Below are 23,402 nucleotides of genomic sequence, written 5' to 3'. Positions count from 1 at the left end.
AGTGGAAACAGTGTCAGACTTTATTTTGGGGGGCTCCAAAATCACTGCAGATGGTGACTGCAGCCATGAAATTAAAAGATGCTTACTCCTTGGAAGGAAAGTTATGACCAACCTAGATAGCATATTCAAAAGCAGAGACATTACTTTGCCAACAAAAGTCCATCTAGTCAAGGCTATGGTTTTTCCAGTGGTCATGTGTGGATGTGAGAGTTGGACTGTGAAGAAAGTTAAGCGCCAAAGAATTGGTGCTTTTGAACTGTGGTGTTGGAGAAGACTTTTGAGAGTTCCTTGGACTGCAAGGAGATCCAACCAGTCCATTCTAAAGGAGATCAGCCCTGGGTGTTCTTGGGAAGGAATGATGCTAAAGCTGAAACTCCAGTACTTTGGCCACCTCATGCAAAGAGTTGACTCACTGGAAAAGACTCTGATGCTGGGAAGGATTGGGGGCAGGAGAAGAAGGGGACGACAGAGGATGAGATGGCTGGATGGCATCACCGACTTGATGGACATGAGTTTGAGTGAACTCTGGGAATTGGTGATGGACAGGGAGGCCTGGCGTGCTGCGATTCATGGGGTCGCAAAGAGTTGGACACAACTGAGCTACTGAACTGAACTGAACTGAAGGGAAATGAAAAAAATAACCCGAGGATAACTATATTCAAGTAAAGAAATATCAGAGGGGGGCCAGGATGGAAGATAATCAGATGGAGCTTACATCAGTTGGCCAGAAATAGTTTAGAAAAAGTTCCTAAAATAGATGAGGAAGGATAATAAAGAGGTGAGGAGGAAGTGTAGTTCACTTCCTCTTCCATGAACACTTTCCCTTATTCATTCAACAACCATTTACCAAGTGTCCACTTTGTGTTCAGCATTGTGTCAGGTGTAAGGCTCCTGTTCTTCAGAGCTCCATAATCTAATGGAAGAGAAAGACCTGTTCCATAAAATAATGGCAGCCTTGTGACAAGAGCTGTTATGAACAGTGGTGCCCTGGTCACTGTAGGGAAGCTGTAGACTAGACCCTAGCTTGAGAAAAAAGAGTTATAAATGTGTGCCTAGGTTTCCTAGAGGAGATGACATCTGAACCAACTGTTGAAAAGTGAATTGGAGAAGACCAGGCAGAGAAAATACAAAGGTCTAGAGACAAAGCAAAACGAAGCATTTAAACAGAATTGGAGTCCTGGCTTTCAAGAGAGGAACTATCAGAAGAGAGGTTGTTAAAACTAGTCTAGATTTTACAGGGCCTTGTATGTCATTCTAAGGAGTTTAACTGTAATCCCACAGAAGATGGGGAAGTTTGAAGGACATTAAGCAAGTAATAAAGCTACATTTGGATTTAGGAAGGTAACTCTGGCAGACTGGAAAACTAATTGCCGTGAGAAGTTTAGAGACCCCTTAAGAGGCATCTGAAATAATCTAGGTGAACAAATTCTGAGCGCTTGAAATAAGGCAGTGACAATAAGAAGTGGAGATAAGGGGAAGAATTTGAGATATTTAAGAACTTTTAGGGAATTCCCTGCCAATCCAGTGGTTAGGACTCTGCACCTTCACTGCCAAAGGCCCAGGTTCAATCGCTGGTCAGGGAATCAAGATCCTGCAAGCTGCCCAGCACGCGCCCCGCCCCCCAAAAGAGAATTTACAGCCCTTTCCATCCCATAGCGCTGTAATTTACCTGTCCTGTCTGCAAGCATAGACGAGCGCTGGCTTTATGGACAGGACTTTGTGTTCATCCTTGTGTTCATCCTCAGCGTCCACTCAGTGACTGGCGGAGTTGCTCTTGGTGAGGGCTGGCAGATAAGTTTGGAAATTAAATACTAGAGGGAGCAATATGAAGAAGTCAGAGGAAAGGAGTATGCCTAGGAGAGTGTTGCGAGGGAAAAAAGTGAAATGCAGGAAGTCCTTAAGGCAGAGTGGATAAGAGGAAGCTCAAAAGCCATTCCCCATCTCTTCCACTGGTTCCCAATTCCTCGTCCTCGCAAGCCTCACGAGCTACAGCCAGCGTCCGGTTTTCCCGCCAGTTGCGGACGGCTCCGCCTCCCTGACGCTCAGTGGATAAAAGCCCTTCAGCCCTAGACTACGCCCTCTCTGTTGGCTCTGCAGCGTTTCCCCTCCTCTTCCTATACTTGGAGGACGGCCCACATTGGCTAAGCCACGCCTACTTCAGTGTTCCTCAGGTTACGGACTATATTGGTCCCGCCTCTTTCCGAGAAGGCTCTCGGTCGACCCCGCCTCCGCCCGCCCTGCCAAGCCTCCGCTCGGCTGTCGCCAGGGGGCGCAGCGCGACCCGCCCGCCGCCCTCGGAGGAGTCTGTCGCACACACCCCCTCCGCCCGGCGCTCTGGCAGTTCCCAGCCGACTACGCCTCCGCTCCGAGCCCGCCCGGCTGCTCCCGCTCCGACTCCGGGAGGGGTCGGGAGGTCTCGAATGGCCGCAGCAGGGTATAGGAGGCCAAACGTGTAAGCTGACGGGCGTCATGGAGGCGGAGCAGCGGCCAACGACTGGGGCCAACGACGGGGCGACCCCTGGGCTGGAGGCTGCGCCTCCTGCTGCCCCGGCGTCTACAACCACAGCCTCGGGTCCGGTCCCGGGGTCCAGGCCCGGGCCCGAGCCCAAGAGGAGGCAGCTCGGGACCCTGCTCCAGCCCACGGTCAACAAGTTCTCCCTTCGCGTGTTCGGCAGCCACAAAGCAGTGGAAATCGAGCAGGAGCGGGTCAAGTCAGCGGGGGCCTGGATCATCCACCCGTACAGCGACTTCCGGTACTGGGGGTCCGGCAGGGTGGGCAGGGGACACAGCTCCCACCCCCAAGGCCGCGACACAGGAGCCGGGCCCGCCCCACCCTCCACGGACACTTCATTTCCGGCCCAGGGGTCCCCTGGTGGGCCGACAGAGTCACTTCCCCCAACCTAATTCTTGGGTAAAGGATCCCCAGCCGGAGGGTCTCGGTGACTTTTCAGGCTAGGGGCACTGGAAGAGACCTGGAAGCGGACACCAGAGACCTGGGTTTCCCATTTAAAAAACCCGACACCCCGCCTGGACCAAGGGGAATATTGGAATTAGGGACTGCTGTCTCCTCCAGTTCTGCTTGCTGGGGATCTGGGAAATTTTGTCATGTTCCGAAACTCAGGGTCAGTCTAAAGGAGAAACCGAGCTGTCCCCACTGTCCTCATTTCTACCCCCAGTACCAGCCTAGTTCAGCAGGGCAGGCTACCAAAAAAAAATAGGGATGCCAGGGGAGAAAGGGAGTGTCCAGACAGCAGCTCTGATCGCTGTCCCTGGTGCTGAAGACGGGATTCGGCGGGTTAGGGCCTGGACTCAGAGTGATTTGAGGCAGCAACAGAGGGGCAAGTCCACTGCCCATGTGACCACCGCCCAGGTGACTACCAGAGAGAAGGGATGAAGAGTGGGGGTGGGGCCATTCCGTAGTCCCCATCAGGCTGTACCTCTACATCAAGGTCGCTAGGGGAGGAGAGCAACCCTGTCCTTGGAGGAAATGAAGGACAGCTTTTAGATGAGGCAAGGATATATGCAAAGCACCTATCCTGGGGAGCTAAATGAGCAGAGAGGATGAGGTGTGAATCAGGAGCCTGGAAACACCATTGGAAACCTAGACGTCATTTTAATCCACAGACATACACACTCCCTTAATGTTCTTTTTTCTCTCATTGTTCCTTTCACTCCCCTCTTTTTTACTGTCTCAATATCACCCTACTAGTGCACCTTTTCTAGTCTGCTGTGCATCTCCCTCCTCCCCCCTCCGTTTCACCCTCAAATGTATCCCCATAAACCATGTATCCCCGTTATTATTGTGCTTCTTCTCCATCCTCTCTTCTGTATCACCCGCCAGGCTTGTGACTGCCTGTGAGTCAGGCTGTGAAGATGCTCTATGGCAAGGCAAACCCTCTTTCCCTCTCCTCTCCCAGCTTACAGTACAGGATTTCTCCAGTGGCCAGGAAAGAGAAGAAGAGGAGATCCAGGGCTTGCTGTTGATTGAAATCACACAGGGCTTCCTGGAGGCCTGGACTTGGGGACCACCAAGCTTCATTCAGGGGCTGAAAGGATTGATTTTTTTTCAGGCAGAGTCAGAAGGGGCTGGGTCCTTGGTTGATGCTGCAACTAGGTGTCTCCTGAAATTGAAACCCCCATATCTAATTGGGACCTTCAGACTGTCCAATGATCTTCTTTGAATGACCTCTTCTTTTCACAGCTTCCACACAGCAGTATGGCTCTCCCCTGACCATGTCCTTGCCTGGGTGCAACCAAAGTCTCAGTGGGCATGGGGAGGTTAGGGGAGGAAAGGAGTGCAGAGCTTCAGGCTTTGCTGTCTCAGGATCTGCTGTGGAGCTTCTCTGTATGTGCAGCCCTGCCGAAGTGCTCTGAAGAGGGGAGGGATACATCTGAAAAGCTAGTTCAAACAGGAGGCAGGACAGACCATCCCCATCTGGGAAACAGATCCCAGCAGAAAAACAGGAACCATGAGTCCAACTGTGTTGGGAAGGAGGGTTGGGGTTGGGAAAGCTAGGGAAGATTTTCAGTCCTAAACTAGGAACGGGCAGAGAGCTGGAGATGGGTAAAGCAGCAGTCTCTTCAGAAATCTTGGGATAAAGAGTAAGTGAGTCATAACACCAACTAGTCTTGTACAACACTGTCACATCCATCCACATCCATATCAGTGCATATTTTTTAATAGCCCTGTGAGATCAGCAAAAGATATTTATCTTTTTTTAACTTAAAAAATATTTAATAATAGTGACATAGATTATATACATATAATGAGGACATTACATATATATATTATATTAAAAAATATATATGTGCATATTAGGGGTATATTTAGTAGGCATATATATTAATATATACAGTAGAGATATAGTAAATAGATAAGGCTGCTACTGCTAAGTCACTTCAGTCATGTCCGACTCTGTGCGACCCCATAGACAGCAGCCCACCAGGCTCTCCCATCCCTGGGATTCTCCAGGCAAGAACACTGGAGTGGGTCGCCATTTCCTTCTCCAATGCGTGAAAGTGAAAAGTGAAAGGGAAGTCGCTCAGTCATGTCCGACTCAGCAACCCCATGGACTGCAGCCTACCAGGCTCCACCATCCATGGGATTTTCCAGGCAAGAGTACTAGAGTGGGGTGCTATTGCCTTCTCCAAAATAGATAAGGCAGATATATATAAATAGTATAGTGTATACCAGGATGTATATGTGTGTGTGTGTGTGTGTGTGTGTGTGTGTGTGTACACACACACACATATTTGAAGGAGTAACTGTAAAACAAGCTCATATGTAACAATTGTCTAGGTCAAGAGAGACTACACTGGGGATACCCGGCAGGCTCCGTGCTGCTCTCACATTCCTTTTCCACAACCACTATTCTAACTTTTGTGGTACTTATTTCCTAACTGTTCTTTACAGTTTTACTACTTCTCTGTGAATCCCTAAATAATGCAGTTGAGTTTGATCAATTTTTGAACTTTTTGTGTGTGGAGTCCTACAGTGTGTATCCTTTGGTTTCTTGACATTAAATCTGTGAGATTCATTCCTACTGTGGAATGTAGGCTGCAGTTGGGTGACTTCACAGTCGTATAATATTCCAGGGCATCAGTGTATTTATCTACTGTGTTTATCTTATTTACATTTTTCTACTGATGGATATTTGGATTATTTCCAGATTTAATGCTGTTATACCTATATATATCTCCTGGAATCTTTCCCTTGAATGTGTATATACCTAGGAATAGAATTGCCAAGTTGCAGGGAATGCAAATGTTTGACTTTACTAGATAATTCCAAACTATTTTTCCAAATGGTGGTCCCAGTTTACACTCCCATTAGCTGTAAATGGTCACCCCGTTGTTCTGTATCCTTGTCCACTTTTGGCTGAGACTATCTGCCCTTAGTTTAGTGGCTGACTCTCATTGTGGTCTTACTTCCCATCCCACCCCTACCTTAGGTTTTACTGGGACCTGATCATGCTCCTGCTGATGGTGGGGAACCTCATTGTGCTACCCGTGGGCATCACCTTCTTCAAGGAAGAGAACTCTCCACCTTGGATTGTCTTCAATGTCCTCTCTGACACTTTCTTCCTGATGGATCTGGTGCTCAACTTCCGCACAGGCATTGTGGTAGAGGAGGGTGCTGAGATCCTGCTGGCACCGCGGGCCATCCGCACACGCTACCTGCGCACCTGGTTCCTGGTTGACCTCATCTCCTCTATTCCTGTGGATTACATCTTTCTGGTGGTGGAGCTGGAGCCACGACTGGATGCTGAGGTCTACAAAACAGCGCGGGCCCTGCGCATCGTGCGTTTCACCAAGATCCTCAGCCTGCTGCGGCTGCTCCGCCTCTCCCGCCTCATCCGCTACATACACCAGTGGGAGGAGGTGGGGTGGGGAGGTGGGCAGGGGGGGCTTGCAGACTCCTCCAGACAGCGATATGAGTGGGGCTCCTGGCAACTTTTTGGGGTGGGGCAGATGAGTGGGGCTTCCGAGGGAGGGGTGTCTCCAGTGTTGCTGGGGGAGAAACAGGGACAGAATGAGTGTTCAGGGGATTGGATTCACAGGATGCAAGGATGGTGGTGCAGGAGAATGGAGCATAGTTGCTGGACAAACACTGAAGGGTTAGTTAGACTCCAGGAGGAAGGTATAGAAGAGGAGCTAATAATTGTAGAGCGTGGGGAAGGCTGGAGTTTCAGCTTCAGGACAACAGCAGAGTTTAGTGGTTCAGAGTGTGAACTCTGCAGTCTCATTGCTTGTGGTCAGATCCCAATTTTACTATTTACTATATGAGGCCTGGTTTCCTTGTCTATAAAATGAAAATGTTAAATATATTTACATATGATAAGATTATAAGGGCTAAAGGAGTTAATACCTGTAAAGCACCTAGTGCAGTGCCTGGCACAGTAAGTTCTCAGTAGATTACCTATTATTATTATTATTGGAAGGGAAGAGAGCTTCTGGCACTGATCCTTATACATGCCCTGGGGCTGTTACACTGTGAATTGCCCTCTCTCCCCTTTCCCAGGCTATGCTTGGGCAGCTTGTGCAGCAGACCTTTTTGAGTTTCTGCTGTGGCACTTGCTGTGATTTGGGGCACATGATTTGCATCAGTTTTCCTATCTATGAGATGAGAGTAGTAATACAACCTCCTTTGTATTAGTTATATATGCTGTTTTATAGCCACAGTCTTAACATTCACAGAGGCTAGGGCCAGAGAGAAATTTGAAGAGAGAATCTGCAAGGCCAGGCATGGAAAAGTCTTGGCAGGGAGAGGTTCCTGTCCACAACAGCCCCTCCTCGGACTCCTCAGATCTTTCACATGACCTATGACCTGGCCAGTGCTGTGGTTCGCATCTTCAACCTCATCGGAATGATGCTGCTGCTGTGTCACTGGGATGGCTGTCTGCAGTTCCTGGTCCCCATGCTGCAAGACTTCCCTCCTGACTGCTGGGTCTCCATCAGCCACATGGTGGTGAGAACTCCCCACCGCTCAGCCTTTCCTGGGCCTTCCAAGGGCTCTTCTCCCTGAGCAGGAGGGGTAAACACAGGGGCCAAGTGGGCGATGGTGGAGAGATGACCATGAGAGGACAGAAGTGAGGAGGTGGGGAGGTGAGAGGAAAGAGGCCCAGAAGAAGTACTTGTATTGGAGGGGGGAGCATATGGGGAAGGAAACCTAGGGAGAAACTGCAGCTCCCATGCTATAAAAGAGGCCCCTTCTGCCTCAGGGCCCCCTAGAACCAAACCTCAGTGCCTCCCTTGGCAGGCAAGTTGAAGTAGAAGGCGGCAGACAGAAGGACTGAAAGAGAAAGTGGGAAGCGGGAGAATGAGGTTTTGAGGGGTCTGTGCCGAGCTCTGCAATACACTCTGCCCCCCAGAACCACTCATGGGGCCGCCAGTATTCCCACGCCCTGTTCAAGGCCATGAGCCACATGCTCTGCATTGGCTACGGGCAGCAGGCACCTGTAGGCATGCCCGACGTCTGGCTCACCATGCTCAGCATGATCGTGGGTGCCACGTGCTACGCCATGTTCATCGGTCATGCCACCGCCCTCATCCAGTCCCTGGACTCCTCCCGGCGTCAGTACCAGGAGAAGGTCAGCAGGGGCAGGAAAAGGAAGGGGAGGGGTGCTGGCGGCTGGGGAGCTCCACGTGGAGCCCATTCTGATGCATCCCTGTTGGCTCTCTGTGTCCTGCCTTGCCCCGTATCCATTTGTCCCGTGTGTACCTTTTCTTTGTACCAATGCACCTGTCCTTGGACTCCTCCACGTCTGGGTTTTCCTGTGACTGTGCCGTGTCCTCCCTGTATCCACCCTTACTCATATATCCTTTTGTCTCCATGTTTCTACCCTCTGGCTGTGGCCCATGGCTGTGACCTTCCTCCACAACCCTCCCCCCACCACACTGTTCTGGCTCCACTTCTGTCTCTGTGTTTTCTTGCCTGCTGGCCATCGGCTGGCTCTCCAGTACAAGCAGGTGGAGCAGTACATGTCCTTCCACAAGTTGCCAGCTGATACACGGCAACGCATCCATGAGTACTATGAGCACCGCTACCAGGGCAAGATGTTCGATGAGGAAAGCATCCTAGGCGAGCTGAGCGAACCACTTCGGGAGGTGGGACTGGGCGGGGCCCTGGAGGGAGGCTCTTCAACGACCTGGGCTTCAGGGACGACCTCTAGGGTGGGGACTATTAGTCAGCTGGGGCCCCTACAGCCTGTGGGGCCTGCAAGAGGGCCCCATGGGAGTTCAGGCCTTTGGAGCACTTTTAGGAGTTAAGGTCTTCCTTGATGATCTTTCAGGGGTGAAGTATACATGAGGAGGGGCTGCAGGAATCTCTGTTGGGGTGGGGTGGGGTGTGGTCCTGCAAGGGCTCATGGGAAAGCTCTGAGGGCAGGAGCTTAGAGATGATCCCAGGCCGACTGAAGCATCCGCATCCTTTGGCAGATCATGACCCCAGGGGTGGGGCTTCTGGAGACAGAGGAGCTTGATGGGGGCACCTCGGGGCAGGGGGCACAGCCTGCCTGACAGGCCCCTCCCCTGCCCAGGAGATCATTAACTTCACCTGCCGGGGCCTGGTGGCCCACATGCCGCTGTTTGCCCATGCTGATCCCAGCTTCGTCACGGCCGTGCTCACCAAGCTACGCTTTGAGGTCTTCCAGCCGGGGGACCTCGTGGTGCGTGAGGGCTCCGTGGGCAGGAAGATGTACTTCATCCAGCATGGGCTGCTCAGTGTGCTGGCACGTGGCGCCCGGGACACCCGCCTCACTGACGGATCCTACTTTGGGGGTCAGCAGGCCTCAGGGTGGGTGGGTGGGGGTTCTGGAGCAGAGAAAGGAGGGCAGCTGCTCCCATGGGTCTGGGTCTTCACCTGGCTGTGCTCCAGGACCACAGAGTTCCAGCCCCTCCCCAGGCCTATTCAATTAGAATCTCTGGGTCTGGGGTTTAGAGTTCTGTAATTCTAAAGGCTTCTTAAGAGATTCTAGTGCATGGTCAGGTTGAAAATCCCTGGGCCAGTGAGATCCAGGGATCCCACAAGATGAGGGAAAGGTAGGAATATAGCAGTGCTATCCCAGGGGCTGGAGCTTTGTGGCTCCCTGGGGGAATGACTTGGTGGGGGAATCGGGGACCTAGCCTGTGGCAGTTCCACAGTTCTCCTTGATGCTGCCCAAAAGGGTCTGAGACTCATAATCTCTCAGTCCCCAAATCACCCACCACCTTCCAGCATCCCCACTGTGTTGCCCTTTGCCCTTTGGCACTGTTTTTCTCCTTCTGGGTTGCCTTGGTGTTCTTTCAAAGGGGAGGGAAGAGAGGGCACTGCCCTAGGCCTACCCCTTGGGCTAAAGCCATGGAGGTGGGGTGAGAATTACAGTGAAGTGGAATAACTAGGAGTGCAGCAAGACCTGCCTGTTTATCAGCTTTAATTTGGACAGAGGCAGGACAGTAATTATGCGGGAGAGTGGGGGTGCTTGGAGCACTCAGGGCCTCTGGATGGGTGGGGAGTCATAAGTTGCTCCCATCTGGGGAGGAGCCTGAGGAATCTGGGTCAGCTGCTGCAGGCCCAGTAAGAGGGAGTTCTGCAGACAGTGATCCTGAAGGCCTCCTCCCAACTTTGTCAGAGATCTGCCTGCTGACTCGGGGCCGACGCACAGCCAGCGTGCGTGCGGACACCTACTGCCGCCTGTACTCACTCAGCGTGGACCATTTCAACGCCGTGCTCGAGGAGTTCCCTATGATGCGCCGGGCCTTCGAGACAGTGGCCATGGATCGGCTGCGCCGTATCGGTGAGGTCCAGGCTGCGCCCTCACCCTTGTCCATGGCAAGGAGTCCCCAGGATCCCAGGGCCCAGGCTCCAATGCCTTGGCACACCCCAGGGGACCCGAGTCCCAGCAGATGCCCCCCAGTAGGGCTCTCAACACACTGGCTCACTGTCCCTATAACTCAGCATCTCTGAACCCTGGAGATATCGCTCCAAGTTTCCATGCATTGAACCCTCCTTGCTTGAGTAGCAGTCCCTGATGCTCACCATCTCTGATACATACTCTCATCCCCTAACCCTCTTCCTTCAACCCTCATCTCCCAATCTCCATCTCCCAACTCCATCTCCACACACTTGATCCCCATCCCCTACCTTCACCCTGCCCGTGTCCCTTGACTCCATCTTGTTACCCTCATTCTTTTGATATCCAACCTTCATCTTGAATTCCTATCCTATCCTTAACTCCTTCCCCCTGGGATAATTTCTAGGTAAGAAGAATTCCATACTGCAGCGGAAGCGCTCTGAGCCAAGTCCGAGCAGCAGCGGGGGCGTCATGGAGCAGCACTTGGTTCAACACGACAGGGATATGGCCCGGGGTGTTCGGGGCCTGGCGCCCAGCACAGGCGCTCAGCTCAGTGGAAAGCCGGTGCTGTGGGAGCCACTAGTGCACGCACCCCTGCAAGCAGCCGCCGTGACCTCCAATGTGGCCATTGCCTTGACGCACCAGCGGGGCCCTCTTCCCCTCTCGCCCGACTCTCCAGTCACCCTCCTTGCTCGCTCTGCTCGAAGATCAGCTGGAGCAGGCTCCCCAGCGTCCCCCCTGGTGCCTGTCCGAGCTGGCCCTCTAGCCCGGGGGCCTTGGGCATCCACTTCCCGCCTGCCGGCCCCGCCCGCCCGAACCCTCCATGCCAGCCTATCCCGGGCTGGGCGCTCACAGGTGTCACTGCTGGGGCCTCCCCCAGGAGGGGGTGGACGGCGACTAGGACCTCGGGGCCGCCCGCTCTCAGCCTCCCAACCTTCTCTGCCTCAGAGGGCAGCGGGTGATGGCTCTCCTGGGCGTAAGGGCTCAGGAAGTGAACGCCTGCCCCCTTCAGGGCTCCTGACCAAGCCTCCAGGGACAGCCCAGCTCCCCAGGCTGCCAGTGCCTGAGCCAGCTACTCCCCGGGGCCCCCAGCTGTCTGCCAACATGTGAAACCTTTAGGTAAGCCCTTGGGTGCAGTAGCATACGCCTGAGGGCAGACACCTCTTGGGGACACTGAGGGGACCTGAAACACTGCCCTATGGGACTATCTCCCCTTAGTACCAAGAAGATGGTCTCTGTCCTCAGCTCAGGCACCCTGTAGCCTGACACCCATCCTAATCCATGCACCCATTCATCAAAGGTTCTTAGCGCCTACCATGTTCAAGGCACTGCGCCAGGCGCTGTATGTCTCCACTGCCAAGTAGAAGCGACTCCGAGTCCTCTGATGAGGGTTTTCCCCTAGCCATGGTCCTGCCAGGTGCAGGCCCAAGCCCATGCGCCCACCTTACTAAGCACAAGTACTTGCCATCACCGTACTGCCAAGTAACTAGATGTCTCTGTTTTCCTGTCCATGACCTTTCAGGTTCTGCCTGGCATGGTTAATCTTCCTGTCCGGCTAGCATAGCTGGGCACTGCCAACTACCCGTGCCCTCATTGATGTCAACAAATGTCTCAGGCCCCTGGTGTGGGCACCCAGCTTTACTGCCATGCCTGGACCCTCCCTGTCTATATCCCGAGGGGGAACACACCTCCTACCGAGTTCCTTGTGCTTTCTGTCTCTGTGGTAGAACTACCTTTTTGTAAACTAGGAGGCTTCTCCTTCCTGTGCCCTTGTCCGGGTGATGGCCCCCTTGAAGCTATGGGATTGCTGACACCCCCTTATTTAGTGTGCCAGTCTAGATCCCCCCAGGTAGGGGGCAAGTGGCTGAATCCCTAGATGGGATTTTTTTCTTTCCTCCCTCCCTTATTTATTCATTTAATAATTTATTCATTCATTTGCTAATTTTATTTATTATCAACTCACTTTATCCATTTACCCATTCCTTTATCCATCCCTGCCCTCCCCTCCTACTAGGGAAGCAGGAACAGACAGGGCCCTCCATCCCAGCTCTTGTGGTCCTTGTGCAACTCCCATCAGCAGCAATACTTGAACACTCTCCCTATCTAGGTAGGACCAGGAAGGGCCATCTGAGATGGGGAGAAGGACTGTTCTTATTTTTAGTTCTTTTTCATTCCTGTTGAGTTTGCTGTTGGTGCAGGAGCAAGGGGAGGGACTGAGGTATCCAAGCCTAGGGAAGGGCAGGCTAGCCAGTACCTCTGCCTTCTCAGGGACAAGAGAATCCTGTAGCCCACCCCTCTGTCCCCACGTCTACTCTCCAGCATCAAAGAATGTGGGGCCAGGACCCTAACGCTCCTTTTCTCCTAGGCGGGGAGTTCTGGGGTTCTGCGTGTATGGGAGAAGTTTTATATGGCTTCCAAACATCTGGGTTTAAAAAGAAAATAGAGACACTTGTTTTGCCTCCTGGTTTGTGTGTGGGAACAAAGTGGGCATTTCAGGGCGCAGGAGGAGGCCAGAACACCTGACCCAGTAAAGCATGGGATGGGTGTGAGAGCAAATGGGGAGTGGCCTGCAAGCCTCGAACTGGTGAGACACTAACGAGGTGTGCCCGCCTGGCTCCGGTGCTCCCCGGCTTCCATCTCTCCTAGCTTCCAGTCACAATGAAGAAAAAGGTGACACTGTCCTTGGGAGATGATTTTTAAGATGAGATTTTGTGGAAACTGTGGCCATGATTACCATGCTTCCCTCCCCTCCACCCTCAGCTATGGGAAACCTGGGGGAATAGAATTAATAGTTGAGCTGGGATTAAAGGCTCAGAGCATCTTAGGGACCAGTTGAGAGCATTAGATACAGGGAATGTACCATTGGTGCTGTTGGATGGCCATTGCTTAATTGGATACAGACTATTCAGGCCTGCATGAAATAGAGAAAGGGAGGGAGTGCCCTGGAAGGAAACTGGATGGCAGATGTGGCCTGGGGTAGGGAGGATTGGGAGAGAAAAGACTTAGATGTGGGGCTGCAGGAGGGAGTGGGGAGGGGCAGGTCCAGGGCTGGTTTGGTCAGAGAAGGAGGGGCACCTCAGGTTACGCTCAGCACCCGCATGATGTTGGTATGGCCAGAGCCTGGTTGCCAGCCTGTCACCACAATCACCAGGTCCCCAGAACTGAGGAAGCCACAGAGCTTTCCTGGAGGGGAGGAAGGAGAGAAGATGATAATCAGCCACTGAGGGACCCAGGCCAGCCCTGTAAAGAGAACCAGCCACCACCCTTCACCGCCTTCTTCAAGGGCACCCATAAGGAAGGAGGGGCCCGAGGCAAACTGTACAGTGCGCCCCCGGGGGCACTGCAGGGAGTGTGACCACTGTAGGAGGTGTGAGCTGCAGCTGTGCCCATGGGGTGCCATGGAGCATGTTGCTGAGTAGCAAGTCTATCCACCTGCATGGCTGTGCAGACGGAAAGAGGGAGAGTATGAGCATGTGCTGTGCTCAGTCACTCAGTCTTGTCAACCTCTTTGAGACCCCTAGGGACTGTAGCCTGCCAGGCCCCTCTGTCCATGGGGATTCTCCAGGCAAGAATACTAGAGTGGGTTGCCATTTCCTCCTCTAGGGGATTTTCCCAACCCAGACATCAAACCCAGGTCTCCCGCATTGCAGGCAGATTCTTTACCAGCTGAGCTACCAGGGAAGCCCAGGGTATGAGCATAGCAACTGTCAATTCGATTTCAGTTGCAGCTGCAGGACCCTGGGTCCCTCTTTCTCCTCTCATCTCTTGCTCCTTGTGTCATGCCCAGCTCCAGCCATCTGGTGGAGGCAGCAGCTGTGTCAACCACTTAGGGATGGCCCTGGTCCCTGCCCTTGCTCCCTCTGCCCTCTCTCAGCATGTTCCCCCCACGCTTGGAGACTCAAGTATCTCAGTCTTAGTGAATCTCACAGAGAAAACCTGGGACCAGAGGAGAGAAGCAAGACCCCTTGGGGGAGTGTAGGAAGTGGGGTTGGCGGACTCAGGATACAAATCCAGGGGAGGGTGGGAGGGAGCTAGGGGTCTCACCATTGTCGATGCCAAATTGGACCCGACGGTCCACATCATCGGCCCAGATGTCCTCTGGAGGTTCACGGTAGAGCACAGGGAAGACTCCTCGGCACAGGTGGGCCTGGCGGGCAGCCTGAGCAGAGCGGGTGACGGCAATGACTGTTGCCCGAGGTCGGTACCGGGACAGAAGCTGGGCTGAGCTGAAGGAGGCAGACAGGGTCAGCCCAGAATATTGGAAGAGTGTTGGGTTCGGGTTCCAGGTGCCACCAGTAAGCTGTGTGACCCTAGGTAAGTCATCATAATTTTTCTGGGCCTTAGTTTTCTCACCCATAAAGTGGGTGTAAGAATACCTGCCTTTCTGACCACATGGGGAAACTGTGAGATGACTAAAAAAAATCTATCAAATGAGATAATAAGGAGAAACCTCTTTGAAAAACAGAAAACCCTTCTGGGAATGCATCTTTATATAGTATTTAACTTAAAAAATGTTTCTTGTTAATCCTCATAATCCCATGAGCAAGTGGAGGAGGATTATAGAACCTGGGTGACCTACCCAAGATGTCATAGCTAAGTTTCAGAGCAAAGATTTGAATTCAGACCTTCTGGAGCCTTCTGTAATACCCCAGCATTGCAAGGCTTTGTGGGCTAAATGCAGAGGACCTGTTTCTGAGCCCCGGGAGCCCAGATGGCCTGGAAGTCAGTATACCCAGTGATGCCACCTTGCCCTCCCAACCCCTTGAGGAGATAGGCACAATTCCTGGTGTGCTCCAAGATCTGTCTCTCTAGGCTTCCAGCTCCCATAGCTGCCTCTCTTCTTACCCCAGAAAGATCTCTGATGATGAGACAAAAGTCACGCTTGGGGCCCATCCCAGCCTGCCCTGGACCCAAAGCTCTGTCCTGGTGTGTTCCCAGTGTTCTCCTCACCGGCCAGTTGTGGTCAGCACAATGATGGCACCAGCACAGCACTTGAAGGCAGCCTCCACAGCACCAATAGCGGTGACCTCCGTGGGATCCCGGCTCAGTGGTGCTGCCCGGCGTAGCTCCTCAAAGAGCTGCCGGTGGTACACGGCAGCCTCTGCCTCCCGGGCAATCTGTGGGCACCAGGAGGTCAGGCTGGGCAAGGGTATTGGGATCTGAAGAAGGGTGGTTTTCCAGCCCATTTGCCTTGCATTCTGAGCTCCTACCGCATGCTGCATCTTTACAGCCTCCACAGGAAAGTTGCCTTTGGCAGTCTCCCCTGACAGCATGATGCAGTCTGCCCCATCCAGAACAGCATTGGCCACGTCACTTGTCTCTGCCCGAGTTGGCCGGGGCTTAGTGATCATGCTCTCCAGCATCTGGGGGATATCTTGAGGTCAGAACTGTAGGAGTCATATCTGACTGGGGACCCTGCCCCGACTATGTCTCTGACATCCATGCTCTGAGGGCCCTGAAAACCAGAGTCACACTCACAAACTGTGTGATCCTGGCTGCTCTGTTTCCTCATCTGAAAACGGGGGTCACAGTAAGTCTTCATAGCTTTGTTGTTTGAGGGTCAAACATTGGACAGCAAAACGTGCTAGAGACCTAAGGTGTGTGTATTTACCCTCAGTGTTCCCAGACTCATAGAGGGCCCTGCCCCCAGGGCTCATGGCAGACCTGTGTAGCACAGACAACGGGCTTTCCCGCCAAGTTGCAACGGCCGATCATCATCTTCTGAGCCAGGAAAACCTTCTCAGCCGGGATCTCAATGCCCAGGTCACCCCGTGCCACCATAATACCGTCGCTCACCTCCAGGATTTCATTGAACCTGGGCGGTTGGGGAAGTCAGGGCTGGGAAAGACCCAAGAGAAGCCAGAGAGAGGCAGGCAGGGAAAGAGGAGGGAGATGGGGATACGTAGGGCCTGATGGGAACAAAGACCAAGTCTCACTTCTTTACGCCCTCGTGGTTCTCGATTTTGCTAACGATCTTGATGCCCTGTCCTTCCGGCCCCAGAGCATCCCGGACGGCAGCCACGTCGCTGGCTTTCCGCACGAAAGAGACAAAGACGATGTCCACGCCATGCTCCACCCCGAAGCGCAGGTCCTGGACATCTTGCTCGGACAGCCCGGGCAGGTCCACCTGGGTGCCTGGCAAGTTCACGCCCTTCCGACTGCCCAGGACACCGCCGTTCTCCACTTCGGTCTCTAGCCCTTCTGGACCTGCGGGTATGGAAAGAATCCGCTTAGGTTAGGGGTGAGGGCGGGGGCATAGTCACAGCAGTGCGAACACCGGGCTTGGACCCGCAAGAAAACGGAATGATGTCTTATTTGTTTCTTCATGCTCAGCCTGGGCTCTGCACAGAATGGCACATGGACGTCTGTGGAAGAAACTTCTAACCCGCCAATCCAGCCCCAGCCCAGGGTAGCCCTGGAGTCTGGATGCCAGGGACTCGGGAAGGTGTGGTGGGAGTGAAAGGCGAAGGCGGGACCGAAAGGAAGAGGGCCCACTGCGCAGGACCAGGGCGGGAGGCCCGTCCGCACCGATTTTCTTGACCACTAGGGAGATGAGCCCGTCGTCAATGTAGATGCGGCCCCCCACCGGCATGACTCGGACGATATTGGGGTAGTCCACCCACACGGTGTTCGCGTCCCCGCGGGTCTGGAACTCTGGGTCCACGGTCACCAGCACCCGGGAGCCCTTCACTATCTCCACTTCTGACGCCGGGTCCTAGGGGCGGGGCCAGAGGATCACTGAGTTCGGCCTGCGGAGGTCAGAACTGGCCCCTCCCAATGTTCCGCCCTACGGATAACTTCCTTCAAGCTGCACCGCCCCCTTTGCCGTCCCCAGAACAGGGCGGGTCGCGGGTCCTCTCTCACCCCTTGCAGGATCCCAGTGCGTATCTCTGGTCCCTTGGTGTCCAGGGCGATGGCCACGGGTCGGTAGCTGAGCGGAGAATTTGCAAAGCTCTCCACCGCCTCCCGGATGTTAGCGATGGACTCAGCGTGGTACTGGGGACCAGAACAAAGTGAGGATTTCAGGGGAAGCTGGCCGGGACCTTGGGGCATCCTCTAGCCCCACCCGTCTCCCCGTGGCCCCGCCCTGAACCTCGTGGGAGCCGTGGGAGAAGTTGAGTCTCGCGATGTTCATCCCGGCCTCGATCATCTCCTTGAGACGCTCCACGGAGCGAGATGCCGGCCCTGGAACCAGAGACCCGCCCGATTCAGACAACTTTCTCACCAAACCTGAGTGACAACCGAACCCATCATCACCCTCGGGGCCGCCCCAGGCCGCAGAAGTCCTGTCACCCGACCTTTGTCCCCTGACCCCACCCCGGCACACAGATCAGAGACTACATTCCCCTCTCCAGCTAGGACCTGCCTCCTTGCACTGCAAGGCCCTAGAAGGGTGGGCTCAGCCAGGCCTGAGGCGACAGTGTTGCCTTGCCTTGATGTTCCGTGCTGCAGTGTGGGGGAACTCCAGTGAATGAGAAGGGGATGGGTGCCAAGCTTTAGAGCCTCCTTCCTGTTGGACTGAGGAGAGTTGAGTTCCATTCCTTCCCTGCTAGTAGGACAGCTGAGTAACTGAGACCCAGCTGACCAGCCTCTCCAGTCCCTCCCTAAGCCAGTTCTTCCACTTGTGTACTGGGTCTCCTTCTCACCCAATCAAAAACAGATTCAGCAGTTCCCCCAGTTCTCTATGTCATTGATGTTTTCCTTTTCTGTTAGATCATTCCCATCAGCATGTAAGCCTGGTGTTATTTCATGCAACAACAACAAATTCTCCTAATTTCAGTTCCCCCTCTAGCTACACAGCCCTATTCCTTTGCTCACCGGTGCAGCAAAATTCATGACAAGAGTTATCTCTGTATCCCCTCCCCCCTATTCTCCTTGTACCCACTCTCCATTACATCTGTTCTTGTCAAGGTCACCAACAGCCTCTGTGTTGTTGCTAAATCCAGTGGTTAGTCCTCATCTTAGCTGATCTGCCAACAGTATTTGACACACATCCTTGACATACATTCTTGGCTTGGCCTCCAGGACACCACCCCTGGTTTACTTCTACCTCACTGGCTGCTCCCTTTCAGCCTTAGCTCCCATCAGATGACCATTCCTCTTCTCTCATTTTCCTTTCACCCCCTTGGTAGTCTCAACTAGTCTCATGGCTTTACATACCGTCAGTATGTCAACAACTTCCAAATTTACATCTCCAGTTTAGACCCCTCTCCCAAAACCAGAGTTGTGTATCTGACTGCCTACTCTATACCACCCTTGCATGTCTAATATTTGCAATCAAACTCAACAAGCCCCAAACTGAACTGATCTCTCCTCCAAACATTTCCACCACAGTCTCTCCTGCTTAGTTGATAATGGATTCTTCTAGCGCCTCACACCAAAAAACTGCGACTAGTCCTTGACTCCTTTTTCACCCCCACCCCCACCCGATATCCAATCCATCATATCCTGTTGGCACTACCTTCAAAATACATTCAGAATATTGTCCCTTCTCAGCAGCTCCACTTCCACCACCTGGTCTAAACCAGAAATACTGTAGGAGCAGCTTGGGGCTCACCCCCACCCCCAACCTCAATCTACTTTCAATATAGCAGCCAGGGCAGTTCTGTTAAGACCTGAGTAACAGCATGTAACTCCTGCTCAAAACTCTGCAGTGGTTTCAGTTTCACACTACACTTGGAGTGAAACGCAACTCAAATTCTAAAAATGGCCTACTGAACCCTGCACGATCTTCCCCTTCCTCCAACCTCTTCATTTTTGCTGCTCTTCCCCTTGATGGTTTCCAGCCTCCTTGACCTAGGGCCTTGGCACTGACTATTGCCTTTGCCTAGAACTCTCTTCTCTCAGACATCTGTCTTTGCTCAGGTCTAATTTTCTCATCAATGGCTACCCTGACTCCCTATTAGGACTGCAACCTCCCTCCTGCCCTTGCATTTTAATACCCCTTACCATGCGTGATTTTTCTTTTTTTTTTCCCCAAAGTACTTATCAGTTTCTAATATACTAAATACTTTCTTTAGTTTTTAAATAACATTGCATTTATTATTGTCGCACCCAGCTAGAGTGTCAGCTCCCCAAGGGTAGGGATCTTTGTCTGTTTTTTCCTTTTTTAATATTTATTTATTTGGTTGTGCTGGGTCTTAGTTGTGGGGTGTGGGTTCTAGTTTCTTGACCAGGGATTGAACCTGGGCTTCCTGCATTGGGAGCATGGAGTCGTAGCCACTGGACCACCAGGGAAGTCTCTTTTTAAAAAGAAAATAATTATTTTTACTTATTTGGCTATGCTGTGCAGGTGGGATCTACTTCCCCAGCTAGGGATAGAACCTGGGCCCTCTGAAGTGGAAGCATGGAATCCTAACCAGAGAAGTCCCTGTCTGTTTATTTCATTTCACTGACCTACTTCCAGGACCCAGTAGCTTATCTACCAAGAACTCAACAAATATTTGCTGGGCTTCTGAAGTTGTCCAGTGGTTAAGAATCTCCCTTGCAATGCAGGGGACACCAGTTTGATTCCTGATCCAGGAAGATCCCACATGTTTCAGGGTAACTAAGCCTGAGCAGCACAACTACCGAGCCTTGTTCTAGAGACTCCAAGCTGCAGATCCGGAGCCCACTTGCCCTAGAGCCCATGCTCTACAAGAGAAGCCACCGCAATGAGGAAGCCTGCACACTACAACCAGAGAGTAGCCCCTGCCCTCAGCAATTAGAGAAAACCCTCTTGCAGCAGTGACCCTGTGCAGCCATAAATAAATAAAAATTTAAAATATGTATTTATTTATTTATCCCTCAATCAAACAAGGAGAAGTGTCAAAGAACACAAAAGATGAGGCAGCATCTTGAGAAAAACACACGAGGCCCTGTGACGCTGCAGGAGGGGTGGGGGTGCTTACCGATGGTGGCGATGATACTGGTACTGCGAGCGACCACAGGCTCAGAGTCGATGTCCAGCAGGCACAGATGTTCCAGGAAGGTGTCTGCCATAGTGGCTGGCAGCTGCTGCCGCTGGAAGAAGGAAATGCCCAGCTCCTGAGTCATCTGGGCTACACTAGCCCGCTGCAGGTACCCCACAGGTCCTGCAGTACAAAGGGGCTGTGTGGGCACCTGCCGCTGGCCCCCATCCTTTCATCTCAGTGTGCTTTCTATTCCTTCCCTCAGTTCTCCAGTTTTTGTTGAGTCTTCTGAGCTGGGCATTATGCATACATTAACTTATTTAGTCACCAGGATGCTAGCAAGCAGGTACTGTTATATGCTCTGTAATTATTCCCATTTTCTAGGTAAAGAAACAGAGGCTGAGAAAGGTTAGATCAGTTGCCCAAGTTTGTATAGCTTCTAATTAACAGAGATAAGATTCCCATTTAGGTCTGACTAACTCCAGGCTCAAATTCTTGATCACCTAGCTGTCTGGTCCCTCACATCCTCAGACTTCTTGCCCTTTAGCTGCTGACTTCTCTCAGCCTCAGCCCCCTTTGATATCTAGTTCACAGTGGCCCTTCATTTCCAGGCTGAGAATCACCCAGTTCCCTTTCCTAAGGTTCCTGTCTTCTTCCCTCCAGCCCCTGACAATTGACTGGCCTCCCACTCCCTCCTTTGAGTTTCCTCAGCCCCTTCAGTGCTCCTCCAGGTCCTGAAGTCTCTGTAGCTTGCCCTAGCCCAGCTCAGAGGAAGAGGAGCCCCAGTGCCAACCACACCGTCCATGCCACTGCACACCTGCCTGTCTCCGGGGATCTGCTCCATACTGTTAACTGTCGGAGGCAGGAGGCCAGCTGGGTGGGGAATCAGCTCTGTATCCTGGTTAAAGTGTCACTGGAAGTCCTGTGCACCAGGGGCCAGAGTCCAGTAGTCATGGGAATGCCCCTTGGCTCCCAGGCTGCAAGCTCCCCTCTGCCTTGCCTATTGGGGTTGGGAGAAGAGGCCCCGACCGGGGTCTATAAATTAACATGGAGGAGACTCTGAACACAGATCCTCCCCAAATACCTCCTAGCCAGCAGCAAATATGGTCTATTTGTTCTCCCACCCACACTTGATTCCTACTTTCATTTCTTCCCTTCTCTTTAATGATATCTGATGCCTCTTCTTACCTCCTGGAGCGCCAGTCAGGATGGACTTCACTACATCCCGTTGGGACTTAGAAATCCATGACCAGAGCCAGCTGGGGAGCATGTTCTTCTGCACTGACAAGCTTCAAAATTCAGAGCTGGAGCCTCCTGGACTGTGGAGAGAGAAGGGGGAGAGGATAACAAAACTGCTGGTCTTATCAAAAGGAGCCAGAAAAAAAGAAAAGGGACACACCCAGTGAGCCACCCCTATCTCCACGCAGAGTCCCTCCCCTGGACCTGCTGGCTCTCTGCCCCTGTCCTCTGGCATTTCTGCCCTTCTCTCATCCATTTTTCCTGATAAATTTTTAATCCATACATTCTGTCTGGTCATCAACCTGAACAGAGATTTTTTTTTTTTTGCCAGTAATATGGTCCCTTTGAGGGGTTTCCCTGGTAGCTCAGCTGGTAAAGAATCCACCTGCAATGCGGGAGACCTGGGTTTGATCCCTGGGTTGGAAAGATCCCCTGGAGAAGGAAATGGCTACTCACTCCAGTATTCTGGCCTGGAGAATTCCATGGACCGTATAGGGATCGCGGGATCGAGACTGAGTGACTTTCACTTTCACTATGGTCCCTTTGTACTTTACTGAAGTTAGCCCTAGATGAATCTAGGAAGCAGGGGATCTAGTACAGGGACTGGAGGTTGAAGAAAGGGGATGGGGAACATTTTGATCATGCAATGCGATTCTCTAGGAGGGCTCTGATAGCACCATTGTCATTATCACGTTGGCTCCTGTCTACTTCATGACCATTTGCAATATTTATTGAGCACCTACTCTGTGCCAGTTCCTAAGGATGCAGTGGTAAGCAAAACAGAGCCCATGCTCTTCTGTGGAATTTTTAGTATGGAGATGAGACAGACTATAAACAAGTGTTAAGCAAATAAATATATAACTATATACTTTGTAAGTTCTATGAAGAAATGGATCATGGTGCTGGAACAGAGAAGCCTGTGAGGAGAAGGGGATGCGTTTTAGATGAGGTGGTTGGGGAAAGCTGCTTTGATGTGATCTTATGTTTTTAACAATATTCATTTATTTGGCTATGCCAGGTCTTAGTTGCAGCATGCAGGATCTAGTTCCCTGACCAGAGATCAAACCTGGGCCCCCTGCACTGAGAGCATGGAATCTTAACCACTGGACCACCAGGTAAGTCCCTGAAGTGATCATATTTAAGTTGAGATTTGGAGGAGGAGAAGAACCAGTGGGGACAATTTGGCGCAAGGAGTTTTCTATGGGGTTGGAAATAATATATGCCGAGACTCTGAGGAAGGAAAAGCCTGGCACTTTTCACTTTCATGCATTGGAGAAGGAAATGGCAACCCACTCCAGTGTTCTTGCCTGGAGAATCCCAGGGATGGGGGAGCCTAGTGGGCTTCCGTCTATGGGGTCGCACAGAGTCGGACATGACTGAAGCAACTTAGCAGCAGCAGCAGCAGCAGCAGAGAGGGCAAGCTGTGGTGAGTGTAGAGGCGCATGGTCCCTGTGAAACTGGAGACAGAAGCAGGGCCTCACAGGGCAGTGGTCTCATACAGGAGGGTGGCAGTCAACTGATGCTTGAGAGACCAGACAGTAGGTGAAGGGGGACCAGTGAGGCATTTTAGGGGAAGTCAAGGTGGGAGGACTAGCATAGTGGCAGTGGAGATGAAGAGTGGGAACCAGATCTGAGATGTATGTTGGAGAAGAGCAGACAGAATGGAATGGTGGTGCCAAGTGAGGAGAGACAGAGCAAGGCTTCCAGACCCAAAAGGATGGCACTGAGGGACTCTGGCTTGAGCAGTTAGTTAAGGAAGGGAAGAGAGATTTGCAGGGGAAAACATTCAAGGTCTCTGTTTTAGATAGGAACCCGCCTGCCAATGAAGGAAACATAAGAGACGTGGGTTCGATCCCTGGGTCAGGCAGATCCCCTGGAAGAGGGCATGGCAATGCACTCCAGTCTTCTTGCCTGGAGAATCTCATGGACAGAAGAGCCTGGC

The 23,402-nt window shown here is 52.4% G+C and overlaps 2 protein-coding genes across 3 annotated transcripts; one reads left to right on the top strand and one right to left on the bottom strand.

The window, feature by feature from the left end:
- The first annotated feature begins 2,280 nt into the window (after positions 1-2,280).
- On the top strand, positions 2,281-12,790 carry HCN3 (hyperpolarization activated cyclic nucleotide gated potassium channel 3). Its single transcript, XM_019953648.2, has 8 exons — positions 2,281-2,753; positions 5,952-6,381; positions 7,307-7,468; positions 7,872-8,090; positions 8,461-8,607; positions 9,039-9,279; positions 10,110-10,274; positions 10,738-12,790. Exons 1-8 carry the CDS (start codon positions 2,470-2,472, stop codon positions 11,439-11,441), a joined length of 2,352 nt encoding a protein of 783 aa, XP_019809207.2. The 5' UTR covers positions 2,281-2,469; the 3' UTR covers positions 11,442-12,790.
- Positions 12,262-21,556, bottom strand: PKLR (pyruvate kinase L/R). Of its 2 annotated transcripts, none has more exons than XM_070779713.1 (12): positions 21,410-21,556; positions 21,039-21,221; positions 20,222-20,404; positions 17,425-17,516; positions 17,196-17,327; positions 16,860-17,046; positions 16,268-16,538; positions 15,996-16,146; positions 15,542-15,694; positions 15,282-15,448; positions 14,376-14,557; positions 12,262-13,514 (listed from the first exon to the last, which is right to left on the bottom strand). In XM_070779713.1, exons 3-12 carry the CDS (start codon positions 20,364-20,366, stop codon positions 13,408-13,410), a joined length of 1,587 nt encoding a protein of 528 aa, XP_070635814.1. In that variant the 5' UTR covers positions 20,367-20,404; positions 21,039-21,221; positions 21,410-21,556; the 3' UTR covers positions 12,262-13,407. The 2 variants fall into 2 exon arrangements, with proteins under 2 accessions (XP_070635814.1, XP_019809212.1); XM_019953653.2 differs by having other exon boundaries at positions 20,222-20,333.
- Between the last annotated feature and the right edge of the window lie 1,846 nt (positions 21,557-23,402).

Source organism: Bos indicus, chromosome 3, assembly GCF_029378745.1.
Source record: "Bos indicus isolate NIAB-ARS_2022 breed Sahiwal x Tharparkar chromosome 3, NIAB-ARS_B.indTharparkar_mat_pri_1.0, whole genome shotgun sequence".
Lineage (NCBI taxonomy): Eukaryota > Metazoa > Chordata > Mammalia > Artiodactyla > Bovidae > Bos > Bos indicus.
This window is presented reverse-complemented; position numbering and strand designations above follow the sequence as displayed.

Bases quoted from the DNA above. Each gene is read 5' to 3' on its own strand.
- PKLR (XM_070779713.1), bottom strand. From the start codon at position 20,366: ATGACTCAGGAGCTGGGCATTTCCTTCTTCCAGCGGCAGCAGCTGCCA. The intron at 17,047-17,195 runs GTGAGAGAGGAC...CCCCGCCCCTAG, and splicing joins GCACTGGGATCCTGCAAGGG to GACCCGGCGTCAGAAGTGGA. The intron at 14,558-15,281 runs GTGAGGAGAACA...TGCCTCCTTCAG, and splicing joins GTGCTGACCACAACTGGCCG to CTCAGCCCAGCTTCTGTCCC.
- HCN3 (XM_019953648.2), top strand. From the start codon at position 2,470: ATGGAGGCGGAGCAGCGGCCAACGACTGGGGCCAACGACGGGGCGACC. The intron at 8,091-8,460 runs GTCAGCAGGGGC...CTGGCTCTCCAG, and splicing joins GGCGTCAGTACCAGGAGAAG to TACAAGCAGGTGGAGCAGTA. The intron at 9,280-10,109 runs GTCAGCAGGCCT...CAACTTTGTCAG, and splicing joins TGACGGATCCTACTTTGGGG to AGATCTGCCTGCTGACTCGG.